The sequence below is a fragment of the Globicephala melas genome, chromosome 2 (assembly GCF_963455315.2).
Source record: "Globicephala melas chromosome 2, mGloMel1.2, whole genome shotgun sequence".
In the NCBI taxonomy this organism is placed as follows: Eukaryota; Metazoa; Chordata; class Mammalia; order Artiodactyla; family Delphinidae; genus Globicephala; species Globicephala melas.
Window position 1 is genome coordinate 167,552,805 of NC_083315.2, and position 10,726 is coordinate 167,563,530.

A 10,726-nucleotide genomic window follows, 5' to 3' on the forward strand; every position below is an offset into this window, starting at 1 on the left:
CTGTTCCCGCCTTTGCTCCTGGGGTGCGCCGTCCTTGCAGTCTACCATGTGACATCTTAGGAGGTTCCATCACAGAACCATGCCGCTATAAAGCTGGCAGGCTTCTCAGAAATCACGTAGTCCAGGATTGCACACTGGAAGCCCTGGGAAGGATCTAGCCTCTATATGGGTCTTGTCTGGTCACAGAGAGCTGATACCAGTTCCGCGTGCCCACTGTTTGCCACCATGTCGCCCCGGAAGCTGCCTTCCCGAGTTTGTGAAGGCGCTGGAGTTTGCTGCCCCTGGTCTGGCCCAACTCTTTATTTGCAGGGGCAGGGATATGGCTGAAATGGTGGTGCGGGGCAACAGAAACCCAGAGAGGGGGACGGTAGTACTTAAGTTCACATTGCAATTGAGGGTCAGAGTGGAGACCAGGCCCACTAAGGGGTTCCCTTGAGCCGCAGGAAAAGCAAGTATCAGGTGAACCTCAACAGTAACACAAACAGGAAGGGGTGAACTCTCTTGGTCCCCCCAGGAGGGAAAGGGGGTTCTCCTGGGAGGAGGTGAGCCAACTTGCAGTGAGGTTTCTCTCTATATTGAGACTCCACACCGTACCCATGGGTCGGTTCATTAATAATTACCTAATCAGGGAGGCGGTAGGTGGTGCAGAGAGGTTTCTCCAATCCTCCTGGGCTTGATACATCCAAGCCACATCTAGAGCTCAGACAGGCACCCAGGGGCCACTCCAGGATTGACTGTGCTGTGAGTAACCCTACGAGGGTCACAGTAGAGACTAAAAGGAGGATGACCAACCGTCCCGGTTTGCTTAGGACTGGGAGTTCTGGGACAAGACTTTCAGCGCTAAAAGTAGGAAAGTCCTGGGCAAACTGGAACAATTGGTCACCCTAATTAGAGGTGACAAAGGCTAGAAAGACCCCTACATATGATTGCACCAACCTCCTTGCTGCACTGGGCAGGGAACTGGTGCTCAGATCCAGAAAAGGCTCCCGCAAGGCCACGTACAGTTGGGGACCCAGGTCTTCTGGCTCCAGTTGCTTTTGGAGAGCTCCTGTCAGAGCTTCTGGGTAATCTCACCGCAAAGCCGGAGAGAAGTGTGTGAGAGGGGGTGAGGAGTGGTTGTTATAGGTTGGTAGGAAGCCATGTTTGGGGGGGTGTTCCTTGTTATGGTCACTCTCCAGCGAGCACAGCAAAGTTCAGTAGATGTAATAGTGACTGTATGGTCCCCACAGCCAAAGATATTCACTATCTGGCTCTTTATAGGAAAAGTTTCCTGACCTCTGGTCTGGGTGAAAAATGATGGAGGGTTGAATGAGTGTCAAGAGGGACTGAGGGATTGAATGGGGTGGGATGGATGCAAGGCCAGATGGATGTTAGGGGTGACAACTGGGTTTGGGGCTGAGAACTAGGTAATGGTAGGGCCATTTGATGGGGCAGAGAGAAGATTTGGTGGAGAAAATTGAGCATCCCGTTTGGGGCAGGTTAAGTTCATTAGGGAAAGGGACCAATTCTGTCCCTGAGACTTTGGACACATCATGTGTTGAGCATCAGTGATCTCATCTGTACAGAGTGGTGACAAGAATACCAGCTCTATTGACCTCTACCTGGATAAGAGGGTCAAACAAAATGGCATAAAAGCGATTTTGCAAAGTGTAAAGCACACCACGGATGTCTGTGGGGTAGTCGCTAACATAGCCTTCGGCGATGAGCACCTTTGACGTGATGGGTCACTGGGCTAAGGAAATAAACTCACATGGTGCAAGGCAGCCCAGGCTGAGAGTCCGGAGACCTGTGCTCTAGCTCAGATATTTACCAGTTTGGTGACTTGGTTAAGTCACTTTTGGAGTCTCTGTTTCCCCTTCTCTGTAATGAGAATGGAGTCCGGTGCCGCGCAGAGCTCACAGAGATGGGAAAGGAAACGGGATGGTGGGCATTGAGCTGCTCTGTGAATCTGCAGCCCTGCTGCCGTGTCGCGGCGCCGCACGCGTGGGCGCACTGGGTGTTCGCTACTCCCCTGCAAGTTCATTTGCAGGAGTTGAGAGTATCGCTTAGATCCCTGGGGCCCTGCCTTCTGCCTGGCATCTCAGTGGGGTTGGGCATTCTGCTGGGGAGTTTCCTGGGCACATTCTTTCATCCTGTAGACCTGAGAGCACAGAAGGTGCATCTTGCCGACTGCCTGCTCCTCCGTCTGGCTGGACTACTGGTCCTTTCTCGAGGTCAGCGGCATCCCGGGCATCACGGCCGGGATCACATCCACTGCCCCCATCAGGAGGCTCCGGGCACAGGTCAGGCCTCCCCCAAGGTCATTGCAGGCAATACTGCTTTTGCTCTCCGCTTCTGCCACCTGATGGCTTCCCAACCCTACGGGAGCAACGTCTTCTCCCCGCTGAGCATCTCCGCCGCCTACGCCATGCTGTCCCTGGGGGTCCGCTAGCACAGCCGAGGGTCTCGGCTTCAATCTCACAGAGGTGTCAGTATCTGACATGCTCAGGGGCTTCCAGAACCTTCTGCACACTCTCCACCTCCCGGCCGACGGGCTGGAGATACGTGTGGACAGCACCCCGTTGTTGAGCCTGGAGCTGCCGCTCCTTCCAAGATTCCTTAATGACTCCGTGACCTTCTATGAGTCCAAACTCTTCCACACCAACTTCGACGACTCTGAGGGCACAACTCAGCTTATCAACAACCAAGTCAGGGAGGAAACTCGAGGGAAGATTGTGGATTTGGTCAACGAGCTCAGCGCGGATACCACGATGGTGCCGGTGAATTACATTTACTTCAAAGGTAAGAGTCAATTCGTTGGTGGATCCTACATCTTCCCTTTCCCCCTAATTCGTTGAAGGATCACATATCAGAAAGAAACTCCCGCAGAACAGAAAGTGGATGGATTGGGTCTGATAGGTTTGAGCAGCCTTCTGAGAATTTAATGTTAGAGCCTCAGATATTTAAGTTTGGGTAGTATTGATTTCCACCCCTTCATATCTTTAGACATATTTTCTTTTTTTTTTTTTTAATTTTTTAAGGGAATTCCTTTATTTATTTATTTTTGGCTGTGTTGGATCTTTGTTTCTGTGCGAGGGCTTTCTCTAGTTGCGGCAAGCGAGGGCCACTCTTCATTGCGGTGTGCGGGCCTCTCACTATCGTGGCCTCTCCCGTTGCGGAGCACAGGCTCCAGATGTGCAGGCTCAGCGGCCATGGCTCACGGGCCCAGACGCTCCGTGGCACGTGGGATATTCCCAGACCAGGGCTTGAACCCGTGTCCCCTGCATCGGCAGGCGGACTCTCAACCACTGCGCCACCAGGGAAGCCCTATTTTCTTATTTTTTTTAAAAAATAACAGCAATGTATGAAATGCATTCTACCCAATGGTGACAAGTTGAACTGCTGGATTCATGTCCAGCTCTGCCACTTACCAACAGTACAAACAGGGCAGGTTGTTTGCCTGAAGGACTCTTATAAGGATAGAAGAGTCCCTGCTTCAAAGTTTTTTTTCTGAGAATCAAATGATGTCACATATTTGAATACTCCTTAGAAGAGGGCCTGAAGGGATCAGCAAACCACAGCTCCTGGCCAAACCTGAAGGCCACCTGTTTTTGTAAATAAAGTTTTATTGGCACACAGCCACGCCCATTCATTTATGTATTATCTCTGGCTGCTTTCACGGGACAGAGGTTAGCAGTTGCTACTGAGACAGAATAACCTGTAAAGCGTAAAATATTTACTTTCTTGCCCTTTGCAGAAGAAGTTTGACAACCCCTGACCATTATATACGCTCAATAAATAGAGTATTTGTAATTATTCTAATGATAACAATTTTGAAGACCTTTAAAAATACATATAAGTATAAAAGAAAAACTAGAAATTGCCCAGAATCCTACCTTCCTGAGGGAACCAACATTAACATTTTAGCCTAATTCCTTCCAGTCTTCCATTCATACACATATGTTAATAAAGTTGAAATCACATGTAGGAACAGTTTTGTACAGTGTGTATCACTTAGGGCGCCATCCAGGAAGCATAGTCACCATGAGTGGGGAGGGAAAGGGGGTTGTGAGAGGAATTAGTCCTGGCATGTTTGTGGGAAGGACTGGGGAAGTGAAGGTCCGGAGGAAGAGGGGGTTGGAGGGACAGAGAACAAGTCACTGGAGCTTGTGGACAAGTTGGAACTTATCAGGAAATCTACATGCCAGGCACATCCAGCCACCAGAGTGGTTCCATGTAGGGAGAGCTTGGGGAGAGGCCCAGGCTGAGCACCTGGCAGTGGTCTGGAGACCCTGTTGGTCAGCAGGGTAGAGCTGGACAATGAACTTGGCGGAGAGCATAGGTGAGCTGGAGCTCGCAGCCCCTCTGGTCTGTTCATCGTCTCGTCTGCCTTCAGCGGGCAATGGCTGCTTCATATCTGCCTCTCAATCCCCTGCTGTAACCACCTTGAATCTACAGGAAACAGATTCTGAGGAACAGTCCCAGACTTATAATCCATCCAAACTGGTCACTGCTTGCAGTTTTACATGTGGAATTTTCAGGCACCACTGAAAACTTTAAAAAAATTTTTTTAAAAATTCTGCAATAACTGTAAATTCATAGGGAGTTGCAAAGTTGTACAGAGTGGTCCCATGTACCTTTCACTCAGGTTCCTCTAGATAACATCTTATGTAACTGTAGTATAATAGCAAACCAGGAAGCTGACGTTGGTGATAACCTATAGACTTTATTCGGATGTTATCAATTTTCACATGCACTCGTGTGTGTGTGTGTGTGTGTGTGTGTGTGTGTAGTTTTACGCTATTGAAAACTTTATTTAGATCTCATTTTAGTGGCTGCACAATATTCTATTGACTCCATTCCATTTAAAATATAATATAATTTACATGTGTAATAGACACCATCACCACACCCAAAGCTCTGGCCAGAAATAATGAAGATTTTGGTGCTCTTTTCCTGAAAGAGACCTCACTGCAGTTGTGTTAGTGATCGTGGCACAGGGAAGGAGGTGCTCCAGAAATAGACATCTTGCCCTCTGACACATCTGCCCATCACTCTGGGGACACAAATGTAGCCCCAAGACCTCAGTCTAGGTCACATGGTGACAGTAGTAGAACAAATGTGGCTTATCTTAAAAAATGAAAAGTACCTAGAAGGAAACAAACCAAAGATATGCAGAATCTCTGTAGATAAAATTATATTGAGAGATATTAAAGTTGACAAATAAAAAATAGATATACCGTATTTATGAATAGGAAGACTTAACATGGAAAAGATGTCGGTTCCCGCCCAAGTTGATTGAAATATTTTAAAGTAACCCCAACAGGTTTTTAAAATATTCTTTTTGGTACCAGTTAATAAGCTGATTCTAAAGTGTATATGAGAGAGAAAAGGGCCAAGAATAGTTAAAAAGAGAGAACCTGTCTGCTGGAGAGCAATGCTGGTTATAAATCTGTATTAATTTAGACTGTGTGGTATGCATAGACCAATGGGACAGAACAGAGAGGCCAGAATGGAACCCAGAAATGGCTCCATGGATATATGGACATTTGATATTTGACAAAGCCTGCATGATAGAGCATTGACAAAAAGGATAGATTTTGAAAAAGCAGTCCTGGGACAGTATCCTCATGGAAAAAAATGATTTTGTACTCCTCCATCCTACAGATCATAAGCATTTACTGCAGGTGAAGTAAAGTCCTAAATGCAAAAGGTAAGAGTAAACCTTGTAGATGAAATAGGGGAGTATCTTCATGACCTGGAGGTAGGAAATTTTTTCCTAAGCAAGACACAGAGATCTAACCATAAAGGGAAAACCTGGTATGCTCACTGCATGAAGTGAAGAATTTCAATCATCAAAACACACAATTATGAAAGTGAAAAGACAAGTCAGAGAGGAAGAGAACACATTGGCAACACACAGAACTGATAGACAACTAGTGTTCAGAGAACTCCTGCAAATCACTAAGAAACAGCCCTATAGAAATATGGGTAAAAAAGTGAACTGGCACTGAACTAAAAAATAATAATAATAAAATAAAAAAAATCAAAAAACAAACAAAAACCCCCAAACCCAAAAAAAATCCCCCCAAACTTCTAGTTGATCCATAAACATACTAAAGACTACTCAATCTTATTTTTTTATTTTTATTTTTTTGCGGTACACGGGCCTCTCACTGTTGTGGCCTCTCCCGTTGCGGAGCACAGGCTCCGGACGCGCAGGCTCAGCGGCCATGGCTCACGGGCCCAGCCGCTCCGCGGCATGTGGGATCTTCCCGGACCGGGGCAGGAACCCATGTCCCCTGTATCGGCAGGTGGACTCTCAACCACTGCGCCACCAGGGAAGCCCTACTCAACCTTATTTTAAACCAAGAAAGTGCATGTCAAAACCACAGTGAGCTACCACTATACGAACATCAGGTTGGCAAAATTATTTAAGTCCAATGATTTCAAGTAATCAGTGAAGACAGGAAACAACCTTGCTGATATCCTCTGGGATCTCTTATTTTAGAACCTACCTGAACCCCCAGATCCATTCCCCAGGCAGGTCAGGTGCTGAACTGCTGAGATGGTGGAGGGTGAGTTTTGAGTGACGATGGGGGGATGCATTCCCTGGCTGGAGGATCGGCTTGTTGGTCCACGGATGCCCTGTACCTTCTTCCCTTCTTTCCTCCAGCTCTGTGGGAGACGCCATCCATCCCCTTGATGACCTCTCCCCATGACTTCTATGTTGATGAGGATACAGTAGTCAAGGTGCCTGTGATGCTGCAGGATACCCGGCACCACTGGTATCTTCCCGACAGATACTTGCTCTGTTCGGTGCTATGGATGGATTACAAAGGAAACGCAACAGCCCTTTTCATCCTTCCTAACTGAGGGAACGTGGAGCAGGTGGAAGAGGTTTTGACTCCAGAGATGCTGACAGGGTGGAGGTAATCTGCTTCAGAAGAGGTAAACCATCAGGGCATCGTGCGGTGTAGTCTGCAGCACTGCCCCTCACATGGACCCTTCCAGTGAAAGCCAGTGCCCCAAATGGGAGTGGAGGGGATCGCCAAATTATGGAAGAATTCTTATTTTCTTCAAAGCTTTCCTTGGGTTTCCTTAAATAAGGAACACTCTTATTGTACCCAAAATGTGATTTCGCTCTCATCAGTGAAAAGAGAACCAGACTAGGAGTTAGGAGTCTGGGTTCTAGACGTAGCCCTCGTACTGCACAAGTCTGGGGTGAAGTGACACTGGCTCTCTGAGGGTCCACCCTGTGCAATGAATGGGTAGACTTCCCATCAAGATGGTTGACTGAGCTGATGTAGAGAGGTTTCCACCCACCCCAGGAAATAGCAGGGAAGCTTTCACGTCACCATGGGGCTATGAGCAGGAAAAGTCTCCAGCCACACATAAGAAAAAGACCTCAGGCCAAGGCCACATGTGGATGGAAGATTCACACAGGCCACGTGGTGGGGGAATTCCACCCAAAGAAATCAATGGGTCCCAACCAAGTGAAAAGCACGGGGCCTCATCAGAGACAAAGGCAAAACTGCCACACCGGGAGACTTGCGTCTCCCTGGGCACCTGGCACGTCTGCAGGAAACAACCTCTGCTGAAGACGAACTCCCAAAGGAAGGAGGTCCTGCAGACGGCAGGCCCTGAGGGCAAAGAAGGAGCCTGGCTTTAAGCCTCTGGCAGCACTCATCTGAGGGAGTGGCACAGGCAAAGCGTGTTTGTGACCACAGAACTCAGATGCACGGTGGGCCGTGAGCAAGTGCAGTCAAGGAGAGCACAGCCGGCTGGGACCCTTGGCTAATTCCTGAGTCCAGTGTTTTAACCCAGTGCCTCTTTCAGGTTACAGGAAGCTCAAGTTGTATAGCCCCAAATTCTCCATTTCTGGCTCCTATAAATTAGATCAGATTTTGCCCAAGCTGGGCGTCACGGACTTGTTCTCGTAGCAGGCTGACTTGTCTGGCATCACTGAACAGCTAAACCTGCAGGTGTCCAAGGTAAGTCATCAATGGATATCAACTCCTAGAGACCTCAGAGGGGAAGCTCCACCTCTTGGAAGGTGCTGTGTGATGGGTGCTCTCCCTGCCACCACGTGAAGTCTCAGAGTCCAAGTTTTATTTAATCATCCACGGGCATAGGGAGCCCAAGAAGCAACCCACTATGTGCTGGGCGTGGTGGTTGGTGCTGCAGATCTAGGGTCCATCAGGTCCCTGCCCTCAGAGAGCTCTTCCAGTCAAGTCCAGGAGACAGCGCCCTCATAGATCATGGCAACTGAGAGTGACAAATGCAATGACAGAAACAGAGGCAGGATACAGATGAGGCTGAGGTGTGTGTGTGTGTGTGTGTGTGTGTGTATCATAAATTTCTTAGACCAGAGAAAGGGACCTATGACCTCAGCTACATATAACAAAGGTGCACTAGAGGGTAGAGTCTTGGGCTTGAGAGTTCAAATTCCAGTTCTGCCTCTTATGACCTTAAAGGGTTACCCAGTCTCTGGATTTATTTTCCTCATCTATAAAACAGACATAATACATTGACCTCATAGGATGGTTATGAAGATTAAAAAGAGCATAGGCACATAGTATGTGCTCAGTTAATGATTGCAATGGCTATTTATAAATAAGAGGTCATCCAGCTCAATACCTCCCCCCAGTATAGACATTCTTGCTGTGATATCCCAACAAGTGGCTTTGATCTTCAGTGGTCTCTAGTTCCCCTAGTCTTCCCTAAGCCCCAGCTCATGCTCTCTCAGAGGTAACGCTTGTGATTTCCTTCCCAGAGTTTCCACAAAGCCATCCTGGTGGTGGATGAGGTTGGCACCCAGGCTGCAGCAGCCACCAGTGGCTTTGTCACCTTCTGGTCCCGGGACAATTACCAAGCCCTTCCTTGTGGAGATCTTTTCCACCAACACCCAGAGCATCCTCTTTCTGGGAAAGGTTGTCAACTCCACGAAGCCATAGCCCTCCAGGGCTGGCTTGTCTGTTACAAGCAGGAGGACTTGGCCTGGAGGGCTGAGTTTGAGCAGCTCTGGATTTGGAGTGGGGGACGCAGGAGCTGCTGAGGATCCAGGGCAGAAGTTGTTGGTGAAGGTGAGGGATGTGGGTGGTATCAGACTGGTGTGGACTGCCACCCAGCTCCTCAGGGCTATGACACCTCACAGAGATCATCTAACCTCTTTGAACAGGTTTCCACCCCGGAAAGTGGCAGAACCCCCACCACCACCACTGAGGGTAGTTGTACGGATTAAACGAAATGATGGCTCTGAGGAGTCTGCCTCTGCAACATGGCTCTGAGCTGGACGGGGCAGCCTCAGGAGTCACTGACAGATGGGAGGTCCCACAGGAGGACATCGCTCAGCAAGACCAGCCCAGGGTTAATCACACCAGTTCCAGGCTACAGGGTCAAGGACCTGCAAGTACTCAGCACCTAGCGCCCTCCAAGGCTCGGAGGAACGCACACCCTCCTTGCCGCCCCCTGGTTTAACTGGTCCATTTCCCCCTGCGCCCGCTGGGATGTTGGATTCTGTTTTTTAACAGCCAGAAATAAAGTCAGGCCCAGGCTGACGCACTCCCCAGTCTGCCCCTGCAGGGGTGGGGGGTGGGTGGATTTAAGAGTCCCAGACAAGCCTGCAAGAAGATGCAGGCCTAGGGTTACTATGGCAATGACACCGCTGGGGTGATGTGTGAAAGTCAAGCCCTGGTGTGAAAAAGGGGAGAAAAGGGGGGCAGTCACCCCCCAGTTTAGCCTTGAGGGTGATGCCTCCTTATTTTGCTTGAGCTCATCCCTCCCCTGCTCAGAAGGACTCAATGGCTCCCTATTGCCTACAGGATAAAGTTCAAACTCCTCTAACTGCAGTCAAGGTCCTCCCTGATCTGGTCCCTGCCTGCCTCTCCTGCCCCAGCCCCTCCTCTTGCTCTCATGTACCCCATGACTGCAGTCACGGAAACTCTTGCTGTCTTTCCAGGTTGCCCATAGCTTCCCACCTTCGGGCCTCTGGTCCCCACAGATCCCTATCACCCAGAAATCTCCCTTCCCCATCCCTGAGAGTCTACCAGGATTTCCAACAAATGCCTCCTCCCCTCCCTAAGGCAGACTGTCATCCTACCATCAGACATGATTGGCTGACATTAATCTCTGCCCCGCATCCCGGCCAACCCTCGTCCCTCTTAGAAGGAACATCTCAGAGGCAGGACCCTGTTCACCCTGCATTCTCTTCACTCACCCCAGGAAATGGCCTCAGTGCTGATCGTATGGTCTGGCATGTGGCTGAGGCCCAACCAATAGTTGGTGATTGAATGAATGAATGAATGAATGGAAAAGGCTGTGCCCTGAGCAAGGTCCTCGAGCTATTTGTTCTGCATCACCACCCCCTGACACATCCCCGGAATTGATTGGGTAAATATTTAGTCCAGCTTCTCAGATTTCAAAATGCCCTTTTGGAGCATTAAAAAAAGAGATCTACGGGGCTGTGTGTGACCTATGATTTACCTCTTGGGGGGCACACTCACTTCTTTGGGACCGGGTGGGTATGCTAGCGATTTCTGTCATTCTCCTCTGGCAGGAAAGGCGAAATCTTTTTTGTACTTTGTGATGGGAGGGCAGAGGGAGGCAAGTAAGTGTCATGAGGAGTGTCATCGTGGAGCCTGGGGGACCCAGGTGCCAGTGGAGGGACGAATTTCATGGCCCTCGTAAGCAGGTGTGGAGAGAAGCATCATGGGTTCATTTAGTTATTCATTCTCTCACTCAACAA

The 10,726-nt window shown here is 49.1% G+C and overlaps 1 protein-coding gene across 1 annotated transcript; it reads left to right on the forward strand.

Annotated features, from left to right (window-relative positions):
• Positions 1–1,920: 1,920 nt before the first annotated feature.
• Positions 1,921–8,936, forward strand: SERPINA4 (serpin family A member 4). The gene is given in 8 exon segments (XM_030883103.2): positions 1,921–2,038; positions 2,139–2,436; positions 2,438–2,781; positions 6,656–6,909; positions 6,911–6,930; positions 7,826–7,973; positions 8,756–8,844; positions 8,846–8,936. Coding segments are annotated over 8 exon segments (1,362 nt in total).
• Positions 8,937–10,726: the final 1,790 nt, after the last annotated feature.